This window comes from Lissotriton vulgaris, unplaced genomic scaffold, assembly GCF_964263255.1.
Source record: "Lissotriton vulgaris unplaced genomic scaffold, aLisVul1.2 SCAFFOLD_261, whole genome shotgun sequence".
Taxonomy (NCBI): Eukaryota; Metazoa; Chordata; class Amphibia; order Caudata; family Salamandridae; genus Lissotriton; species Lissotriton vulgaris.
Genome location: NW_028252546.1, coordinates 313,520 through 337,486, shown reverse-complemented (window position 1 = coordinate 337,486; position 23,967 = coordinate 313,520). Strand labels below are relative to the sequence as shown.

The 23,967-nt window shown below is 47.8% G+C and overlaps 1 protein-coding gene across 1 annotated transcript in view; it reads left to right on the top strand.

Annotated features, from left to right (window-relative positions):
• Positions 1 to 23,967, top strand: part of LOC147662118 (intercellular adhesion molecule 1-like) — a 352,803-nt gene that overhangs the window by 292,569 nt on the left and 36,267 nt on the right. Inside the window, exons 6-8 of the mRNA XM_086951098.1 lie at positions 4,187 to 4,471; positions 11,573 to 11,803; positions 16,895 to 17,155. Coding sequence (XP_086807224.1) covers positions 4,187 to 4,471; positions 11,573 to 11,803; positions 16,895 to 17,155 — 777 coding nt within the window. The remainder of the gene's footprint in view (positions 1 to 4,186; positions 4,472 to 11,572; positions 11,804 to 16,894; positions 17,156 to 23,967) is intronic.

Below are 23,967 nucleotides of genomic sequence, written 5' to 3'. Positions count from 1 at the left end.
TGTATTGATTTGTGGTCAATCAACATTTTTTTTGTAGTCTACTGGCATTTATTTAGTGTACGCTTACCAAGCATGAGGTCTAAAACAAAAGTGTGAAGTGAATGATGGTGGAGGGAGAGGACCCATTGATAAGGAGACCATAATGGTAGAGAATGTGTGTAGTGGACGCATTCATGGCGGCAGACGAGGCATTGTAGCACGTATGGATATGATGTTAGAGATATATGTGCCCAGCCACAGAGTAGTGTGGTGGGAGAGGTAGAGGTAGGCTTGTAGGAGTTCCAATGTGAAATGTATAGTTGAAGATCGGTAAGGGGAAGTAGTGGGACTTCATGGTTGGGTTTGCGTTGGTGGAGGCAAGAATAGTGGATGGGCCTGCATTATTAGGCACGGAGACATAACAGGAAGTTACACACTTTGTAATACAGGTTGCATGATAGCAATGGAGAGGGTTCAATGGTGGTAGAATTGATGTAGGACTAAAATTCCAGGGTAGTAGGGTACATGTATGAGAAAAGGTTGATAATAGTAAAGTAAGTAGCTGTTCGGTGAGGGGTGCGTGGTTGAAGGGATGCACTCGTCGAACTGATGTATGGGAGGGGTTCAGGGTGGTTTGAAGAGATGTGTGATCTGGGGTCTATGGTGGTAGACAAAAGTGTGATAAGGGTTTAAGGAGGTCAATAAGAGGTATGAAAAAGCTCCATGGTACTACACAATATGTATGGTTTATCGTGGTTGATGAGTTGTACAACAAGAGGTCCAAGGTGGGAGACAGAATTTGTCTAACTGGCGGAGTAGATGCATGAAAGAGCAGCCTGTGGTGGTGTAGATGTATAAAGAGAGGTGCAAGGTGGTACATATGCGTGAGGGGGTGCATTGTGGTAGAGATGAGTGACATGGGTCCGTGAAGGTAAAAGTATGTGACATGGGGTGAATGGTGGTAGTCTAGATGTGTGACACAAGGGTTCCTTAGAGGCAGAGATGTATGTTGAGGGGTTCACAGTGGTAAAGGTGTGTGAACCGGGGTTTTTAGTGGGAGAGATGTCTCACCAGAGGTTCATGGTGGTAGAGGTGGGTGATGTGGGGTCCACGGATGTAGAGGTGTGTGATGCTGGGTCCACGGAGGTAGAGGTGTGTGATGCGGGGTCCACGTGGTAAAGGTGTGTGATGTGGGGTCCATGGTGGAATGAGGTGTGTGATTCTGGGTCCATGGTGGTAGAGGTGTGTGATGTGGGTACACAGTGGTAGAGGGTGTGATGCGGGTACACAGTGATAGAGGTGTGTGATGCGGGGTCCAAGGTGGTAGAGGTGTGCGATGCGAGGTCCACGGTGGTAGAGGTGTGTGATGCTGGGTCCCCGGTGGTATAGGTCTGTGATGCGGGATCCACTGTGGTAGAGGTGTGTGATGTGGGGTCCACGGCGGTAGAGGTGTGTGATGCGGGTACACGGTGGTAGAGGTGTGTGTTGCAGGTACACGGTGGTAGAGGTGTGTGATGCGGGGTCTGCGGTGGTAGAGGTGTGTGATGCGGGTACACAGTGGTAGAGGTGTGTGATGGGTGGGTCACGGCGGTAGAGGTGTGTGATGCGGGTACACGGTGGTAGAGGTGTGTGTTGCAGGTTCACAGTGGTAGAGTTGTGTGATGCGGGGTCCACGGCGGTAGAGGTGTGTGATGCGGGGTTCACTGCGATAGAGGTGTGTGATGCGGGGTCCACTGTGGTAGAGATGTGTGATCCATGGCAGTAGAGATGTGTGATGTGGGGTCCACAGTGGTAGAGGTGTGCAATGCGGGTACACGGTGGTAGAGGTGTGTGATGTGGAGTCCACGGCAGTAGAGGTGTGTGATGCAAGACCTGCTCCCTGCCTCACAACACACAGGCCGCCCCCCTCCAAACCACAGAATCAAGGACTCTCCTTTCATCTCTGCTAATAGGATGAGCTTGAGATAAGGTGCCCAGGCACCCCGTGCTTCGGGTTTCTTAGGGCTGCAATCACAGGGTTACTATTCGAGGTGCAGAAATCTGGGCATTTCAGCCCACAGTATGAACACAGCTCCAGCGCCTGTGATGTATGTATGGGGGGGGGGTCTAGGACAGGATGCGCGGTCCTTTTATTTAATGCATTTTTATATAGCCCGGACATTACCCAAAGGTGTCAGAGCGATCCTTCCTTCCTTATGTTGTCCACTTGTGGTAATGGGGTGAGGGGTTCATGGGTAAATAGGAGACGCCTCCATGGAAGACATCAGGAGTGGAAATGATGCTGGCTGGGGGCAATGGTGGGCGGAGCGTGCATGCAGGCGGTGAGGGGAGGGAGGAGGGGGTGGGACCCTTGGTTGTGGGGGTGGTGGGGGGTCTTTGTTCAGATAAAGGTTAATGATGATAATGGAGGCTCCCACGCTAGGGCACCCGCTGCTTCATCAAGGCCCACCAATCCCACCGGCCTGTCGGATCCGACTCTACGGTAAATCTGCAGCCCGATCGGGGTAATCCGCTGTTTTCCCGGAGAGATCCAAGGGTGCGCAAAGAACCGGTGGTCCGCGGCGCTGGGAGAGTCCATGGGGGTCGACACCTGGGGCCCAAACCGAGATCCTTGGGATGAACCTATGCACTGGGCCCCAGTCTCAGCACCAGAACTGGGGGTCGAAGTGCTGGGCGAACGAGAGCACAAAGGAGGCTAAAAAACACAAGTTTCCAATCCGAGAACAAGCATTTGCAATGCATACATGCCACAGTCATTCAGAAAGTACACATACATTGATCCACAAATTCAGTGTGGGTGAAGTCCATGCTCGTGTGCACCTCATTGCCACACCTATCCATACAGGCTAAGAAAGTTGAGCCTAATCAAGGGTTGGCAAGCATCAAACAAAAGACATGAAAGAGTTTTGCCTTGGTACTGACAGGCGTCTGTCACACCATACGCATGCACTTGAGAAGGCAATGAAAAAATAGAAGCTAGTCTTCAGTTTGTGAACATCAGGTAAACATAGGAACGAAGTATAGGGGGGAGAACTGCTCGTCCTGGCAGAGCTAGTTGTCACACCTGCCAGAACAGAAACGTCACAACTTAGGTTCTAGAGCATCAGACAAAAATTATCAGCAAAATTAGGGCTGTCAGTGCGGAGTCCTCCGTTTTGCAGAATGTAACTTTTACAGGCTGTTGTACTGCCATCTAGTGGTTGGTTCTGAGATTTCCTTTGAAATGAAAAGTTACTTATTTCATGCTTTGTTGGCTGTATGCAGGGCACAAGTCCTAAAATAAGCGCGCGGTGAGAGCATGTGAGCGTGCAGTGGGAGCGTGTGAGGCAGAGAGGAGACTCCATGTGCAGGCACATCGCCTATCCATGCGCGGCCATGGCTTGTCTCTCTTCGCGCACCAAACCAACAACAATAGTCTCGCCAAGGCGAAGGAGCGCATGCGCTGCATTCGCTAGGCGAGACCTAAAGAAAAGGAGTGCTTACAGACTAAATAAGACATGCTGGGTCGCATCCGAAGTAAAGGGGCCAGTCGCCATGCGTGCTTACGAATGCAGACAAGGCGGTACCATGGAGGGACTAACAAGCCTAATAAGGACTCGTAGGCCAGCGTTTACGACGAACAATGACAAGCCAATGACAAATATGGGCAGAGAGTGGGCGGGGCTTCAAGTCCATAGTCCACTACTGCATGCCTCGTACAGCGCATGCGCCGCTCAGGCTCATCCTAAAAAGTGTTTCCCTTTCCTTGTAAAACAATTCTTTTTGTGCAGTACATCTATATATAAACACACTCAACCAATCCCTTTGTCATCAGCGCAAGCCTCTGAGCAGCGATTCGCTAGTCTGGCCTCGCATGATAGTATGTCTGTCTTAAAAAGCAGCAGGTGACCACGAAGATATAGCTTATCCCTTGCTGGATCTAATTCAAAGATAGCTGTAAATGTCATATAAAACGTGCTCAGTGTGACATGGCAGATAAACAATTCGTAATACTAAATTCCCTTTCTAACCATTTTCAGTTTTGCTGTCTCTAGGATCTGGCATTCACAAAGCCAGACCTAAAAAGTGAAAGGCTTCATATGTGTCTTACCTATTAATTTGTCAACATATATTGGTGTCTGTTGCCTGTCCTCACCTGTCTCTTTTTTGAGCAAATTCACATTATTAAAAAAAGTTACTTTTCTTTCTTTTTTGTATATGTCTCCAGACTTTCCTAATCCAGTACTTCAAATATTTCCAAAAAGAGCAGAGCTGCCAGTTGGTACAGAGGTGAATGTAACCTGTGATGTTGTGGAAACCTATCCCCGCGAGGTTCAGTTGAGCATCCAAATCGGTTCCCTCATGGAAGCCTGTGATATAGAATCTCCCGACTCCTGCACCTACTATACCCTGACGGTGCAAAAGGAACACGTCGGAGTGACTGCTGCCTGTGAGGCGACTATGCGTGCAGCAAACCTGACGAGGAGAACCTCCGAAGCACTGAATGTTGTTTGTGAGTATCAGGGCTGGTGCCCTCCACACCCCCAAAATCAGAGCTGCTCAGCCATGTTCTTTATTGCAATTAGGTTTTTATTGTTAATTGCCACTTGTATAGCGCACAATCTGCCGTTAGTATGGCTTCGCAATGCCTTTTGGTAGTGATGACGCTGACCCCTTTTCCTCCACCTTTCACTCTCCTCTGCTCAGCACAGTGCCCGGTTGCTTGCCAACTACCTCCAATCAATCAATCAATTAATCAGAGTACTTGTAAAGCGTGCTACCTACCCGTGAGGGTCTCAAGGCGCTGAGGGGAGGGGGGTGCCGTTACTGCTCGAAGAGCCAGGTCTTGAGGAGTCTTCTGAAGGCGAGTAGGTCTTGGGTCTGCCGTATGTGGGTAGGGAGGGTGTTCCAGGTCTTGGCGGCGAGGTAGGAGAAGGATCTGCCGCCGGAGGGCATTCGTTAGATGCGGGGGACGATGACGAGGGTGAGGTTGGCGGAGCGGAGCTGGCGGGTGGGGGTGTAGAAGCTGAGTCTGCGGTTCAGGTAGGCTGGTCCGGCGTTGTGGAGTGCTTTGTGTGGGTGGGTGAGGAGTTTGAAGGTGATCCTCTTGTCGACGGGGAGCCAGTGTAGGTCTCTCAGGTGGGGGGTGATGTGGCTGCGGTGGGGAATGTTGACGATCAGTTGGGCGGAGGCGTTTTGGATGCGTTGTAGTCGTCGTAGGTGTTTGGCTGGGATTCCTGTGTGGAGTGCGTTGCTGTATTCCAGTCTGCTGCTGACGAGGGCCTCTGTCACTGTACTTCTTGTTTTGGTCGGGATCCACTTGTAGATCCTGCGGAGCATGCGGAGGCTGTTGTAGCAGGAGGAGGAGACGGTGTTGACCTGTTTAGACATGGAGAGGGAGGAGTCGAGGATGAATCCTAGGTTGCGTGCATGGTCGGTGTGTGTTGGTGCTGTTCTCAGTGTGGTCGCCCACCAGGAGTCGTCCCAGGCTGAGGGGATGGGTCCGAGGATGAGGACCTCCGTCTTGCCCGAGTTCAGTTTCAGACGGCTGCTCCTCATCCAGTCGGCGACGGCCTTCATTCCCTCGTGGAGGTTGGTTTTGGCGATGTGGGTGTTCTTGGTGAGGGAGAGGATGAGCTGGGTGTCTCGGCATAGGAGATGATGTTGAGATTGTGATGGCGGGCCACTTGTGCGAGGGGGGCCATGTAGACGTTGAATAGAGTCGGGGTGAGGGATGAGCCCAGGGGGGACGCAGCAGTTGATGTCTGTGGTTTCGGATCTCAAGGGCAGGATGCGGACGCTCTGGGTTCTGCCGAGAGGAAGGACGTGGTCCAGTCAAGGGCCTTCTCTTGGATTCCGACTTCTAGGAGGCGTGTCTTTAGAGTGCGATGACAGACCGTGTCGAAGGCGGCTGACAAGTCCAGGAGGATGAGGGCTGATGTTTCACGGTTGTCTAGTTGGCGCCTGATGTCGTTTGTGGTGGCGATGAGGGCCGTCTCGGTGCTGTGGTTTCGTCTGAACCCGGACTGGGATGGGTCCAAGATGTTGTTGTCTTCCAGGTGGCGGGCCAGTTGCATGTTGACAATTTTCTCGATGACCTTCGCCGGGAACGGGAGCAGGGAGATGGGCCGAAAGTTCTTGAGGTCCTTGGGGTCCGCCTTGGGCTTCTTGAGGAGCTCCGTGCCAAGTAAAACTGAAAGAAGGCACTATATTTGAATGTACATGTGAGGTGCACTGACAGTGTAGTGTCACTGAGAGGGGTTAAATTTAGCTTAGGTTTGGGTTAAGAACTAGGGTTAGGCTTAGGGTAAGGAGTTAGTTTAGCTTTTAATATTGCTTGAATCTTGCTTCTCCTGAACAGCGCGCCTCGCGCTGCAACGTTTGTTTACATCTAGGTCGCCATTCCTGACGGCGAGGCGGGCCACGAGACACGCCCACCTCGGTTGGCCACACCCCCTCCAACGCCCCGACCAACTAATATAAATTATGTGCCTTGGCAGGAAGCGCAGCGGACGAGCGCAGCGGGCGCGACGATTGCGCGCCGAAGGCGCGCTTAAGGCAAGCTCGTCTGCGCTCGTCCACGACCGTCCGGGGCAAGGGGCATGTCATTCTGCTCGCTTTACCACCTACTCACCTGCCCAACTGCGCTGCCTTCGGGCCCATGGCCGTTATCTGCCTCCACCTGCTCCCACATCTCATCTCTTGGCTTAGCTCCTCCTGCCCCTCTGACAATACCTTGGCCACAACCTCTGCCCCCCACTCCCTCTAGCGGTAGCGCTTCTCCAGCTGCTTCTAGGTCTCTTACGGCGTTCTATCTGAACACTAGGTCTGCAGTTGCCCACGCCCATGAACTTTCGGTCCTGCTGGATCTCCATGCCCCCGACCTTCTTTTCTTAACAGAAACTTGGTTCCGCGACGACTCCCTCCCCACCTTATTAGCTACTCTACCAGCACCATATTACGCAATCCGTGCCGACCGGCTTAATGGCAAAGCTGGAGGTGGGGTGGCGGTCATCGCTCGAACCGACCTCCCTTTTCAGCACTTGTCCCTTCCTGATATCGCTACTACGGAATATTTAGCTATCCGTACCACTTCCATCACGCCCCCTCTCACCTGTATTCTCATCTATCGTCCCCCCCAATCTCCCTTATTGTTCCTTCCGGATTTCTTGGAAGTTTTGGCTACTATCACAGTCAACAACTCCTCCATTCTACTTTTGGGTGATTTTAATTTTTGGCCCTCTGACCAAGCTGAATGCCCATCTTCTAAAGAGTTCTCAGACACCCTTTCCTCTCTTAATTTCATTTCCCACATTCACTCTCCCACCCACGTCAAAGGTCACACTCTCGACCAGATCTGGTCCTCTAACTGCCCCGTTGAATCCCTTTCAATCTTACCCTGTACCTGGTCTGACCATCACCTGATTTCCTTTTCTCTTCCCATTCACCCCCCGATCAAGCCCCCACTCCCCAAAAACACCTGGGTTCGAGCATGGGGCCGAGTAGACCCAGATAGTCTATCCTCCATACTCACTTCCTCCGCTCCCCTCCTTCAAGACCTATCTACCAGCTCCCAGGTCACGGCCATTGACCAATGGCTCTCTGCAGGCTGTGATACCGTTGCTCCTCTGAAGCGGGTCTCAACCAAACGAGAGAAGGACGCCAACCAGTGGTTTAATCAAGATCTTAAAACCACTAAACTGGCGGTGCGGCGTGCGGAGCGGGCCTGGAGGAAAAACGACTGCCCCTCCTTACGTTTAGAGTTTATAAACATCCTGACCCTATATAAGAAAAACATCCTTGAGGCAAAAACCATCTACTTTTCCTCCAAAATCCTCGCAGCCGAAAGCAAATCGAAGGAAATCTTTTCGATTGTTCACAATCTAGCGTTTTCGGATAGAACCTCTCTCAAACCCACCCCTTCTCTGGAACTCTGTCACTCCCTAAACAATTTCTTCATTCAAAAAATCGTAACCATTAAAACCAACATTCCCCCTCCTTCCCCTACCTTTGTGGACCCTCAGTGTCCTCCTCCCAAGGACTTTCTCACTACCCTCCCACCTCTCACTAAGGAATCAATAACTGCCATAATTCCACTTGTTAAATCTGGGTCCCCACTAGATCCCTGCCCGGCTCATATCCTCCGTCATATCTTCTCTAGCTGCCCAGATCCCCCCCTCCATCTTCTCAACAGTTCTCTATCCCAGGGTGTGGTACCCAACTCACTTAAATCTGCTGTAATCGTCCCCATATTGAAAAAACCTGGTGCCGATCCCTCAATCCCAGCCAACTTCCGTCCCATCTCTCTCCTACCGTTCCTGGCGAAAGTACTCGAGCGTCACGTCACCTACGCCCTGAGCTCTTTCGTGGAAAAGAACGGGGCTCTTGCCCCCCGCCAGGCCGGGTTTCGCCCTGCACACTCCACGGAGTCCGTAGTGCTTTCGGTCCTTGATAACCTCAGGGAGGGAATGGATACCAACCAACCTCAGGCCCTGGTTCTCCTCGACCTCTCAGCCGCCTTTGACACGGTGGACCATTCCATCTTACTTTCCCGTGTGAGGGCGGCGGGGATCGGGGGTACCGCGTTGGTCTGGTTATCCTCCTTCCTGAGGGACCGCACCCAGGCAGTTCGCCTGGGTGACTTCACTGCGGACTTCCGCGACGTTCAGTGCGGGGTTCCCCAAGGTTCCTCCCTTTCCCCCCTCTTATTCAATCTCTACATCTCCCCTCTTATCTTTTCACTGCAACAAATGGAGGTCACCGTATGTAATTATGCGGACGACCTCCAGCTTGTGTTCAACCTTTCTTCTTCCCCCTACTCTGTCTCCAACTTTCAAACTATCATGATTCACAACCGAGACTGGATGAACCACAACCATCTTAAACTCAACCCAGACAAGACCGAGCTGGTGTTGACGGGTGGTTCATCCAGCCCCTGGTCCCCCATCTTCTGGCCCCCTTCCCTTGGTGCCCCACCTGTTCCCTCTACCTCGGTTAAAACTCTAGGCATCAAGCTCAACTCCCAACTCACCCTTCACTCCCAGGTTAGTTCTGTGGTTTCTTCCTCCTTTTTGGCTCTTCGCACTATCCGCAAGGTGTCCCGTTTCTTTTCATTTGATGCCTTAAAACTTATCACTCTTGCCATGGTCGTATCCCGCCTGGATTATGGCAACGCCCTATATGCAGGTATCCCTGCATATAGTCTTCGGCGTTTGCAGCAGATCCAAAACCAGGCGGCGCGCCTGGTGTTCAAACTCCCTAAATCCTCCCATACCACTCCCCTCCTGAAATCTTTACATTGGCTTCCTGTCTGGGCCCGTGTCCAGTTTAAGCTTGCATCTATCACCTTCCAGGCACGACTGGGCACGGCGCCAGCTTTCATCTCCTCGGAGATCATTCCCTATGTTCCATCTAGGGAACTGAGGTCATCTTCCCAATCCCTTCTTACTGTCCCACGGTTTCGAAGAAAGAAATGGGGAGGCTCGAAGTTTGCGACCCTCGCCCCGACTTTTTGGAACTCTTTGCCTGCAGAGCTCAGAGCTTCAACCTCATACCTGCTGTTCCGGAAACAACTCAAGGCATACCTTTTCGCCAAATCCCTTAATTAAAATTTTAGTTTCTCATTTTTCTCCTACCCCGGGTTTTCTGCTCTGACCTCTTTCAGTTTTTTAGCGCCAAGAAACCGCTGGTGTACGTGCGCTGTATAAATAATTTTAAATAGAAAAATAGAAATTTAAGGGCTAGGGAAAGGGTTTGGATAAGGAGTAGATGTGGCTTTACGGCCAGAGCTCCCGACTTTGGAACTGGGGTACCAATTTCGTGCCCCGGCGTTGACTCAACACCCTGTGATTCTGGGCAAATCACTTAATTTCCCCGAGCCCAAAAAAATAAAAAATCCTACCTTATGCAGCAATTAGCAGGGTTAGGAAGCAACACATGGGTATAGTTCATAGTAAGTTTTGATCCGTTTGCGTTAGAAACAATTTTTTTGCTAAAATCTAAGCAAAATATGCAAACGATGATGGATCACGTGGCAAGTGCGGTAAATCCCTAATCATGAGCTAAACAATGTGGCCACTGACTCTCATGTTTCAGGGGAAGAGGAGCCATTTTGTCTCTCCAATCCACGATCACACAAAATCACAGTCCTCTACAACAGCAGGAGGTCAGCAAATTGACGTGATAAAAATGAATAAATATGCCAATTAACCTTTATTTGCTATGATTTTCCTTTTTAAGATTTTAAGTAGATTATCATCTTTTTTTTTTGCACAACCACGGATTACCTTTTCTACCCACTACACAAAGTGCTTTGAAGCAACCTGGTGGCAAGATTAGCGCTACAAATACGTTTAAACGTGAAGCCTGGTTGACACCTAACTAGTTCAGTGTGTTAATTTTAGTGGTAGAAACAATAAATTCAGAGTAAACATCTTCTCAGCCAATGTCTTTTTATTAATTGTGATTTCTCAAAAAATTATATCAATCACAGCCGAAACGTGTTTCAGCAATGATGGGTCTTTTTCAAATTTGCCAAAGTGAATGCACATTGTTCTATACTCTGACTTTAGTGTTTCTACAACTTGAATTAATTATACTGGCCTTGGTATCGTGTCCAAAACTTGAATTAATTATACTGGCCTTGTTATCGTGTCCAAAATAGATTAATATTTTTAAAAGAAAATTTGCAAAATGTTGAGAAGATTACGCAAAATGTAGTTTAGCTTTATCGCAAGTGAAAATTTCATACGTTGAAATATCTCACATTAAAAAATCATGCGAGGTTCAAGCAGAAAATGTCTCACTGGCTGAAAACATAGTGTAAAATTTCAGGAAATGTTATGATTTTGGTGTTCGCAAATTTGTTCAGTTTTTCAAATGTTGTCAGCGTAATTAGAAAACATAGGGTGCACCTGGCTTACTATCCGAAGGACTCAGCCCGCAGCTCACATGGTTGCACCCAGAATACCAGATGTGTAATCTTCATACCACAGATTGAATCTGGCAAGACAGCTCAGTGGGTAAATGCATCTGCTACTGATCCCTTTATGTAATCTAGAAGTCACGAGCTCGAATTCTGGTAAGAAAACTCTGTAGGTTAATGCATCAGCTGCAGGAGTAGTGTGTAAACTACATGTCACAGGTTGAAGTTCCAGAGAGATTACGGCCGGCCCTTTCTATGATTTGCAGTAATTTAGCCTAGTAGGTTAACACACACCTAATGTTTATTGTGACCCAACTCAGTATTACTCCATGTATCGTCCTCGGGAGGATAAATGGCTGAGTGGACCTGCCGGGATTTAAGCCTGTGACCTACTGATAAGGTTGCTTGTTAATGTGGTTGTGTGTGAGTGAACTGCTTGCTTAGTAGGGCGTGTTTACTTTTACAAGGAAGCAGAAGAAACAAAAACATAGGGGCTTATTTACAAGGCCCTTGCGCCACTTTTGCGTCATTTTTAACATGGGAAAAGTGACGCAAAAGTGGCTCAAGATGCTTGTAAATTTGCCCCATAATACCTACTGCGCAAGCGCCGAGAGTTCAATTCACTTTGCGCCGTGCGCTTCATGGACAGTAAAGATTAATATCCTATTCTGCTTTTCTGAATTATTTCAGATGGCCCTGAATTCAGTGACAGCCTCTGCCCAAGCGCACAGACTGTCGTCGAAGGGCACAATAACATGTTCTGCAAAGCAGATGGAAACCCCGCTCCAACCGTAAGGTGCTCGAAAGATGAGACTGTGGGTGCCTGGCCGCAGACCGGAAGGAACGACTCTGGAGCCTTCAATTGCACGGCCACAAACTCTATCGGCGTCAGCATCCGGGTGGTGAAAGTCACCGTAGAATGTAAGTAAAGGTGGTAGCATATGTCGGCTTCGCCTACTGGTTGCTACCGGTCACAAGGCAACCTGCCACATTTATTACATTCATTGCAATATTTGTCTCTCTCGCTGCTACATTTATTACTGGCCAGAGCACATTTGTAACTTGCCCTGAAACATTTATCACCAGGCCTGTAACACTTACCACAAGCCCGTGACGTTCATTATAGGTCCCACAGGCAGTCAGTCCCATTAATTCCCAGCCCCCTCCCATTCATTATAGGCCCAGATACATTGATCCAGGAGCCGGCTTCATTTATCGCTGGTTCACCCACTTTCATTTCCAGCAGAGCCGCATTTCTCACTAGCCCCAAGAACACTTTTTAGGAGGTAGTTTGCCTTTATTATCAGCCCTGCCACAATTATTACTGTCTCTACCATATTTATTACCACAGTGGCTGTCACATTTATTACTGGCCCATCCACTATTACAATTACAAAAACAACAGTTGATGGACAGAATGCAGAACAATGTCATACATTCACCCCAGTACAGAGATCTGGGCCTAAATCCATCGTTTTTTTGCACTCCACACCACCCCAGTTCAGACATGGCCATATGCAAATCAGCCTTGACCCTGTGCCTTTCGTTCCGTGCCCTGCATCGCAAAATGCGATGCAAGGCGCGCTACAAAATTCATTTTATTAATTTAATTGTTTACTTACCTGAAATCATCCATATTCCGTTGTTTATCAACCCCCACCCTGCCCCTCCCCCGCCCCGCCTGTCTTCCCCACCGGACCTCCCTCCACGGGCCACGGCTGCGACTCGCCCAGAACTAGAGACCAGTTCCAAAAGGAAAGTGAGCCCCACTGCAACCTAAAGACTTCACAAGAACACCGTAGGACTATAGGTAGTAGTCCCCTGCAGTTGGCAGGCAGAAACCGCTAAGTCCACGACCTTGAAGTCCTGTTCCCTGAGCCGTCCGGCATGACTACTCAAAGTCCTTGGGCAGGTGGCTTTGGGGAACTGTATTCCCAACTCTCAGCGAGGCCCAGCTTTCTACAATGTTCCCTTGGTCCTCTGGGTAAAGATTTCCTTAACCGGAGTGCTTGCAGGCATCAGGGCTTGTTGATGGTCAGTCAGACTACAACCTGCTTTTCTCGACTCTTCAAGAGAAGAGATTCACCTGCATGAGCAACCAATCACCCCTGTGGCTTCAATGGAAACATCTTTCATTTGTGTTTAACCTTTCTCTGCAGGACTGCCAGCTCCTCTGGCCACAGATTTGGTTCAGCACCACAGTCAGCTAAGAGTGCCTCTGCACCTGAGTCCCCTAAGCCAGGTAGATCAGATCTGACTCCTGGTCCAAGGCTAGCTCCTTGCTTATCTTCCAAAGGGTTTTCCTCAACTCGCCCCATAAGTACATTTTTCCTAAGGTAACTATTTCAACACCACAAGCCTGAGTGACAGCTCCATTGGACAGCCGAAGTGCACGTCTGCACCCCAATTCCCTGAGCCAGGTAACATTGTGGTAGGTGTCGTGAAGTAGTCTAGGGACTCACAAGACCTTAACTCCAAGTGGGTTCCATTGAATTCACTCTCTAAGCAGGGCCGGCTCTAGGCTCATGGTGGCCCTGTGCAGGGAGCGTTGGTGTGGGCCCCGGAGGAGGGGGTACGGGCGGGGCGGAGCTCAGGAAGGTGACAGTGAGATTTAATATTCGCCCAAGTTGATGTAGAGATCTTTGTTGTATTATTTTAGTAAGCCAGCATACTTAGGCAGCGCGAGCGGGGCGATAGGCATAAAATCATTTTACAGAAGAGCAAGTGCTCAAAATCGTGAGAATCTTAACGGTCCCTGTATTTAAAAAATGCACACATTAAAAAACAGCACTTGTGCCTATTGTCGAGAATGTAGCCGGCCATCAACCTTAATGACACTTTCACTTTCGGGGCAAAGCTGTAGGTCACTCTTACCCTGGCACAATGGCCTGCATAAGCGACTTGCAAGGAGCGCGCCGCTGCCTTTGCTTTTGCGCTCTCAGCAGGCGGGCAGCAGCTGGCACACTGCAGTACTGCAATAATATGTTGGAGATGAACGAATCGATCTCCGATTTCACGTCGCAATGTGGAAAGGCTGCCTGCACCCTCATGATCTAGGGACGAGATGCCCACTTCCACCTCGAGCAGGCCGATTAGCGGTGCCTTAAGCGTATGTATCTCCTCCTTTTTGCGCCAGAATTTGGAAAGGACAGTACTACTACTCCAGGGTCACTCACTCAGTCAGAGCCAGTGACACCATGCTCCAATGGATAAGAAGCCAAGTAAATGATCGCACACTGCTACTGGTCATGGGTGGATATTTGGGAGGGCAGCCTGGAGGCTCCACGTGCCACCTTCATTCAGGTCGCTTTCTACACAGATGTAAAATGGGGAACATTTATATCATGATGTTAATATGCTCCGGGATCTTGTTGTTACCATATGACCACAAAGCTGTCCCTTCCTTGCCACAGACCGTAAAGTTATTCTACATCATGAACATAGACTCACAAAAATATCAGCAGACGTGACATCACACACCCTTTGTCCCCATGATGACATCAGAGGAAAGTGACATGAAGTATTCTATGGCCGATTCACACAGCAGAGCCACGCTTCTTACCACAGACAGCACAGCCACGCCTCTTACCACAGACACCAGAACCATGCCTTTTACTTCAGAGAGCAGAGCTATCTGGTGCCTGGCACAGTCGGGTGATTGTGAACAGAGAGATTCTGAAGGGTCTCTTGCAGCCCCCTATAGTTCCGGAGCGGAGTGAAGGCCGCAAGGCGCTTTGTTTCTACACTCACTACTCAGCGTCCGGCCTCGCGCTGCGGCGGGCCTCAGCTCGGGCCGGCCGCTGCTGACATTCAAGCCAAGATCATGTGAAACCCACACACCTTCCAGGTTCACGGCGTTGACGCAGTCAGTCAGACTAGTCAGTGACACTGACACTGCAGAATCAGAATCGACTCTACATTCAGAGCAGGGCCGGCTCTAGGCTCATGGTGGCCCTGGGCAGGGAGCGTAGGCAGAGGGCCCCGGAAGAGGGGGTCCGGGCGAGGCGGAGCGCGCAGGCCAGTAAAGAGGGGAGGGGTTCAGGGTGTTTGGAAGTGGAACAGAGCCAGAGGTCGCCAAATCCCTGCCAGGGGCCACCACGCAAATATGTATCCATCCTCAGAGGATTAATATAGTAAGGATATATATTGGCGTGGTGGCCCCTGGGGTTTGGTGGCCCTGTGCAGGTGCACAGCTTGCACATGTCTAAGGCCGGCCCTGCTCTAAGTATGCGTTTTTCCCAATGACCGCAACGTTAATGTTTTCACATTGCAAAGTACTGATTATTGGTGTTTAAAAATCTGGTATTTTATAAATTGGTGTTGGATTTCTCTCAAGTCGTGTCATTTACTCAGTGTCCATGTTAGTGATGTGAAATGCTTAACACGTGTTCCCTCATGTGGCTTGTCTGCTCTTTGCCACTCTACCAGGACTGACAGAAGGTGCACTCAGAGAGAACCCGGGGTCCATCTTTGTGTATTGTGCTAGGATTACATGGTAAGGCACCCCTGCCATATCACATAACACTTTCACCTTGCAACACTCACAGACCCCTCCATCAGTCACATGGGGTCAGTATAGCTCTACTCTGATCCTTTATATCCTACTTATACTTTATTCCACCCCCCCCCCCCCCCCCCCGGAACTGTGTCTCAATTCACAAAATGGAGGCTGCTGCTTTTCTCTCAGGTTGCAGCCAGCCAGTCCAGCTTTGCTGTTAGTATGTGGAACTGATGATCCACTGCAGTGGATCCTCTGTTGATCCACGTAGTTAGATATACAAAACTCTTTTTTCTTTAATAACTCCAAAAGTACTGAACAGATTTACACCAAATTAGAAAAAGCTCTCTTTCTTTACCAAGATCTAGCTTTCTGCCAAATTTGGTGAAATTCCATTAGCGGTTCGAGCTGTAGTCGTGTCAAAAACTCTATGGGAAATTGCAGTGAGAGAATGAGTTTTGGGATGCCTCCTTTTTCTCTGCCCCGCTTGATGAATCAACCCAAAACTTTTCAGTCTACAGCTGAAGTGAGTGGCAAACTAGTTTTGAGAATTTTGTGAAGATTCGTCAAACGGTGTCAAATTTATTAGCAAAACAAAAAACGATTTTCCTTTATAAACTAGGTCCTAACTATAACTACCAGTGGGAAATATATTTATATGTACCAAACCGCAACTCATGAGATGCTCAGGCCCCAAGAGGGGAAGCACGTGCATGGGTGTGAGACCCGTATGTAGGAATGACCAGACTCCAGACTTCCTTGAAGATAAGACTTGTACGCATGCTTTAATGCTTCCTTAGCATGAACAACTTATTGTGTAGCAAAATACCCAACACGTTTCTGCACAACCTCATCTTGTTCACAGGATCAAGGTGGGGTTTTGCCAACACGCATTGGGTGTTTTGCTGCACAATAAATCGTTCAGGCTAAAGAAGCATTAAAGAGTGCGTGCCTTTCTTATCTTCCAGGAAGTTTGGTCTGGTATAAACTGAAGTCCCCAGTGGTGATCCCGGTCAAATTTGCAGCAGCTGCATGATGAACAACTTGTATGCCTTTGCTGTTTTTGAAGTTCCCACAATACCCCTTTAGAATGCCCCTGTCCATGTACAATACAAGTCTTTCAGTCAGTCCTTTAGTCGTAGCCAACACCGGTGAGTAGTCTGGGACTGTTGGGACTATACTGAAAATAGGAACAGCAACATTTAAGTCTCAGAATGCATAATGGTGTTGGCTAGAAAAGTCAAGCATGGTGGCTGAAGACGGCCTTCATGGTATGGGGTTAGTTGTCAGGAAGGAGGTTTAACCCAGCTTTGCGGGCCTGTCGTAGGCACAAGCCCAATTTGGAAAACCCATATTTTGTCCATAGGCACGGTCTGCTGCGGGTCACCCATTCAGATATATAAGTCAGGTTTCATCTTATTGTGTATGGTAAGACCATAAAAAAATGGCAACTTTGTTTTGAAGAAGCAGTCGTCATCAGTAGCACCTACATTTTACCATTCATCCTTTTTCAGATAAGCCCAGCATCACTCTTTTCATCCGAGGACCGGAGAAAATCGAGAAGGGGCTTAATCTGACGCTGGAGTGCTTGGCTGACGGACTGCCTGCCCCCGAGTACATTTGGACCACTCCTAAGGGCGCAGACATCATATACTCTTCAGACAACAGGACCCTGACCATCACGAGTGCTACGAGTCACCACTCCGGGAGCTACATTTGTGAGGCTAGAAACCGGCACGGATCCGACACCCAGCAGAAGGAAATCAAGGTGGCAGGTGAGGTGGATTTAGACTGGGAAAAGGGAGCATATACCGGGGAGGGCTCATATACACTCTCTGCATCATAAACATTCAGAGATGCTTATGTGACCACATGGTCGCAGCTTAAAAGACCAGCAGCTCCACTCAGCCATTCATCCTTTGAGGTTGATAAACAGCTATTGTCCATCGATAGCACCAAGAGATTTCTGGCGGTGAAAGTGCCCTCTCTAAATACACTTCTTGTGTTCTTATGTTTATATTTTACTAACGCTTATGATGGGACATCAGTATCATAATGCTCCTTGTCAAAGACTGATAATGGTGTTGTACATCTTCAAACCACAAAAGGTAAGATGTTCCTGTGGAGCTTAGCCGGTCCTTTAAAACATAACATCGCTTGACAACAGTTTTTAGGTCGAGTATTTACACTCGAACCTATTATATCTGAACCAAAGTCTCTTAAACCAGAAGGATTTCCTACAATGCAGGTGGTGCACTCAAGCATGAAGCTTCCCCAGGCCATGAAGCTTCCCCAGGCGCGCGCTTGGCCTCGCACACCACCATCAAAGGCTTCTGCTCCCCCTCACTCACACCCCATCCCCATATGCTCCTTTCCGGCCCCGCTTCTCCTCCCCCCTAACATCCCTGCTTTCACTTTCACGGCCGCGATGCCGTGAGCTTCATTTCAAAGAGAAATACACTTCCCCAGTTACTTTTATTTTTAAAACATTTAGGGGATGCTCAGAGCACAAGCTTCACAGTATGTTATTTTTATTTAATTAAACTTTCACACGCTTCGCACAAATGTACTTGTATTTTTTTTTTCACATACTCATTGACATTCGAGGGCGGGTGCTTTGAATGTTGCTCTAGCGATCCATCCTTGCAATTGAATAGTGTTTGGTGTACAAATATGACTTCAGCCACTGTAGCTTGTAATACGTAGTTGCGGGGGTCGTACGGTGTGTTGCAGAAAGGAAAACCCCTCAAATACTTTAAACTAGTATACAGTGGGGTGCTAAAATCCTGCATGTGTAGTTGCACTAATTGGATTTTTATCACCAAGCTTTGATGGAGAAAGGTTTACATACATGATGAACATTTCTTTTGCCAACGTTTTTTATTGTTAGTTCTTGTTCCTGGGTGACACACTTAATTTACTAATGCTGTAAAAAGCGTTAGTGCACATGCTCTTCCGGGCAGTGATAATGGTAACTTGCGCCGCCTTTACCGTTTATGGCGTAATTGCCCATTTTGGTATGCGATATAAAAAATATGACTTCAAAGGGAAGAATGTCAGTCGCATTGTTATGGTCTGAGAGTCTGGCAGGAAAATGGAAACTGGAATTGTGCTGCCCCTTAGGATTTTTTAGCAGCGCCAGTGTTTGTATTCGGAGTTTTAAAAAAAACTGTATAGTTATGATAAAATAATAATTGCAGGCAATCATTATTCGCTAATAATTGCATGTACCACAGCACGGACGTATCGCATCTCTTGCAAAAGATGTGTTATAGGAGGGGTTCGGTTCGGGGGGGGGTGGCCTCCGATTTATATAATAATTCATGCTCCTTCGGTGATTCATTTGTAGTGTTTCGCCTTGAGCACGCACCAAGGAAAATGAACACAACTTTTCTAAAATGGAGAAGAATAGTCCATTTTCTGTTTTTTCTCATGTACTCCTCACTCGTGCAGTGCCACTCCCATGAAGGGACTGTAAAAACGTGTCACATGTTTACGTTAGTCTTTTGAAGCCAGTGGAAGCTGATTGCTGTCAACACATGCATCTTTCTACATCAGCATGTGCTTTTCGCTCAAAAGTCTTTATTTAAACAGTGCAAAACTAGAGATGTTTCCAGTGAAATTTTGGATGCAAAATTCTTAGGCAAACTTAAAACCGATCCACGGTAATGTAAGGCTGGATGGCTCGCATTGGAGTCATGTGTTTCACATACTTTAAATACCGTTCAGTCATACTTCCAGCACTTTGTTTTTGACCGACAACCCTATGTCTCTTCTATCTTTCTCCTGGCAGCCTGCGTTTCTAGGGTGTATACTGGTAAAATGAAGTGAGCCATGTGCAAGTTAACTTGCATTGCCGTAAGTGTTACATGAAATATCAATTTCTGCTGAGGCTCCTGGGTATCTTCAGTAATCAGCGCCTTGCTTACAATTTAAGAAATAATGAAATAGCCAAGGATAATGCAAATTTTTCAATGTGGACATTCGAGGGAATGTAGACAGTTTTCAGCAGTTTTCCTCCCAAGGGACTTTTCTTCTGTATAGGTCATAATACTTTGTGTACCAGTTGGCGAAACTGCATTCGTTTGGTTTAGCCTTTCGGTTTGGTGTATAAGAACTGCTTGTGGTTTCTAATAAATAAAAACAAATAGTGGCTTCTCATTAATTGCTGAAGACCTCACACACAGGCGTTTCTGTACCCTTTTGAGAATATTTTTACTTTGTCAAATGTATTCTGAAACCCTGCTAGTTCAAGCTGAGTTGTTGAAGACCTTTTCCTCTGGGTTTCAGTTGCACGTGGATCCTTCCATGACAGCAACATACCAACTTCTTGTTTTAATCTCTTCTTCCATCCTCTCTGTCTCTACCTCTGTGCCTCTATCCCTCCCTTCTTCCTTTTGTCCCCTCTCCAGCCCGCTCTCTCGTTTATGCCTTACTTACGGTCGCTCTCGTACACTCCCTCATGCCCCATCTTTTGCGTGTTTTAATTTCGCCTCTCTCGTGCTTTCTTAACGCATCCCCCAACAATCTCTCTGTTTGTTCCATGTTCATAGTTTTGTAGGCCAGTACTCCCACTTCGGGGAATTTCCTGAAACGAGAATATAATTTGCGTGTCCCCCACTGCAAGCCTCACAGGCGCGGGCATGTGGACAGCCGCAGAGACAGGATTGAGACGGAAAAGGAATATCCCATTAACAACTGGGGAGTGCAGGAATGCAGACTCCTGTCTGAGGCCAGCAGCTGATGAATAGCTCGTCCAGTGATCTCCGCCATCACACACACACACAACACCCCCACACGCCCCCACCCCCACACACAACCCCCCCACACACACAATCCCACGCACACACACAGCCCACCACACACACAACCCCACACACAACCCCCCCACACACAACCCCCCACACACACAACCCCCCCCACACACACAACCCCCCCACACACACAACCCCCCCACACACACAACCCCCCACACACACACAACCCCCCCCACACACACAACCCCCCCACACACACAACCCCCCCACACACACAACCCCCCCACACACACACAACCACACACACACAACCACACACACAACCACACACACAACCACACGCACAACCACAACCCCCCCACACACACACAACCCCCCCACACACACACACAACCCCCCCACACACACACACACAACCCCCCACACACACAACCCCCCCCCACACACACAACCCCCCACACACACAACCCCCCCACACACAACCCCCAACACACACACAAACCCCCCCACACACACAACCACACACACAACCACACACACAACCACACACACAACCACACACACAACCACACGCACAACCACACACACAACCACACACAACCACACACACAACCACACACAAAACCCCACAACCACACACACAACCCCAAACACAACACACACAAACACAACACACACAACCACACACACAACCCCACACGCACAACCCCACACACACAACCACACTCACACAACCACACACTCAACCACACATACAACCACACACACAACCACACACACAACTATCTATCTATCTATCTATCTATCTATCTATCTATCTATCTATCTATCTATCTATCTATCTATCTATCTATCTATCTATCTATCTATCGATCACCCTCACTCTATCTATCTGTCTATCTATCTATCGCCCTCACTCTCTATATATCTATCTATCTAGATATCACCCTCCCTCTATCTATCTATTGCCCTCCATCTATCTATCTATCGCCCTCCCTCTATCTATCTATCTATCGCCCTCACTCTCTCTGTCTATCGCACTCACTCTATCTATCGCATCACCACAGCATCACTCAGCACCACCACAGCATCACTCAGGGGCACCACAACATCACTATGCGCTACCACAGCATCACTGAATGCTACAGCATCACTCGTTGCCACCACAACATCACTCAGCGCCACCACTGCATCAATCTGTGCAACTATTCAACAACTGGTTCAAATATGTTCTCTCAATGTTTCAAGCTTTATTACAAATGTCACAAAAAGATAATATTTAACTTCTGTTCTTGGATTTTCGTCACAATAAAATACACTGAACATAATCTTCACAAAAGTTATTTACAAAAGTTTAAGCTATTGCCATTATACATTACAATAACTCTTATTTAAGTATTAATTATTTAAAAAAATTAAAAGCCATTGTTCTTTGTAATATCAATACATCTAAGACACGTAAATACAACACATATTGCAATACAAATGCTAGAGGTGTCACATTTGCGAAAGTTATAACTATTGGCATTGTAAATGACAAAGCTATTAATTTCGCTATTTTCAAAACCAAAACATAAATAAAAAATTCGTTATTTACAATACCTATAGCTCAAACTTTCCTAATGCGAGACCTATTGCATTACAAATGCTTGTTGAGGCTTGTTGTTAAACCAAACCTATTTTGATTTATTCTTCAGATTTGTATAGCGTGAACTCGACCCAAAGGTATTGGAGCGCTTTACAAGAGCATCGGTTATGTTACACAAGGACACATTCATTTTTTGATAGGCACGGGGAGATTGAGGGGCATATTATCAAGGGCCATATCGCCGCTTTAGCAGGACTTTTTCCCGCTAAAGCGGCGATATTTTTATCGCCCTGTTAGCAAGCTGTCGCTAACAGCAGTTAGCAACAGCTTTTAGGCGATAGCTACAGGTTTTGGGCCCTCTTTGCATGTCAGCGATATTTATCGCTAATGACATGCAAAGTGGGCGTACCCAAACTGTTAGCAACTGAAAACAGTCGCTAACACAGCTTTCGCCTATTAGCAAGGCAGGTGAAGAGGGAAAAAAAATTGCGCTATGCGCGATTATCGCTAGAATCCAACGCCTGCTAAAAAGTTGACTTACCTATATAGTCAATGGGGGGTGGATTATTAGATTAAGCCCCCATTGGCGTTAATGCTAGAATATCGCTAGATTTCCAGCGATATTCTCGCATTTCACCGCTATCGCCGGATATTTTATCGCATTGGAGATAAACGTTGCTAATAGCAAGTTATCCCTGCAATTATATCCGGCGATAGCAAGCGATAAACATTTTTGCGCTAAGTGCATTTAGCGATAAATATCGCTATTTGTTGCTAATAGGCCCCTAAGTGATTTGCCCAGATTGACAGGATGCTGAGCCAACGCCGAGGCTCGAGCATGGTTCCCCAGCTCCAAAATCGGCAGCTCTAGCCATAAGACTACATCCTCTCCCCTATTATGTTGTTATAAAGAGAAGGACTACACCTCTAACCCAGGGAGTGCATGCAAAGCGACAGGCTGGGACGAAGGCTCTGTTCCTCTGCGCCATTTTTAAAGCACACCTTTGTCTCATTGGTCCCTCAAATATATGTTTTGTAAAGTACCCAGGGAATCCCAGGACCCACTGCAGTTTTGCTTGTCGCAAATTTGAGCAAACGATACCAAAGTGCCTCACAGCAGCAGTAAATTTGAGAACCTTAAAAAGAAGTACGTTTTTTTTTATAAATGCAGCACCATAAAACGTAAAAAGCTCAGAAACCCAACTCCTTAGGTACACCTCTAATCAGGGCTTTAAGTGGGCCGGGTCTCAAGGGGTCTGAGCACCGGCAGTTTTTTTCAGGGGGCCTCGAAACGGGTCCCTATCGGGCTCTGTTTTGAGCCTTGGTACAGGCGGTCCGTTTTTTTCCGGACTGCAGTGACAGCAGTTTGCTTTCACTACAATCTGGAAAAAAGTGCCAGGGCGCAAAACAGCCCGATAGAGACCCGTTTGGAGACAGTAAGCACATGGATGTGCGCTGCCCACACTGCTCACTTCTCACTAGTGGAGAAGTTACGCCATGACGTCATGCCAGGTGAGCGTTGTAGGGGAAGGGAAATCCTTAAAGAGTCATTTTCTTTCAGGATTTCCCTTCTCTTTCTAAAACGCAAGAGCAGCAACATTGTGGTGGGGTCACCAAGGCTTTAATTGGAAACTTTTTCAATATTATATGTAACAAGCCATATTTGCAGCTTATTTATCTTATGCAACTAATAACCATTGACAAAGCCAATAGTCCTGACTTATTGTAGGTATGAGTTTACCTGTTGTATCACATATCTGGATGCAATGACAGAAACCGCAAAATACAAGTCGGGCGGCACACTATGCTAAGCACAGATTTTTAGTGTAAGTTTTTTAAAGCCACGCCGCTAAGTACACTGGTCACGCCCCTTTGAGAGACCCCCCAGTTTTTTCATCCCACTTAAAGCCCTGCCTCTAATCCTTCTCGCGGAGCTCAAGAAAAAAAAAATCTAACTTCTCCTGAATTTACTCACATTACTCGATCATGCCCCACACACATGCTGAGAGGAGCGCAGGCATGCACAAATGCCAGGCGCCAGGAAGTGTTTTTATGTTTGCAACACAACTTGATTGCTTTTTTTTTCTTCAGGCCGAGGTTAGTATAGATTCTCTTTACGTGGCTAAAACATTCATGCAAAGTGCCCAATGTCTTTTAACAACGCAAAATCCCTATAAAGCGAAATTATCTTTTAGAGCATTTGGAGCGAATCCCATGACATCCAGCCTTAAGGGGGGTATAA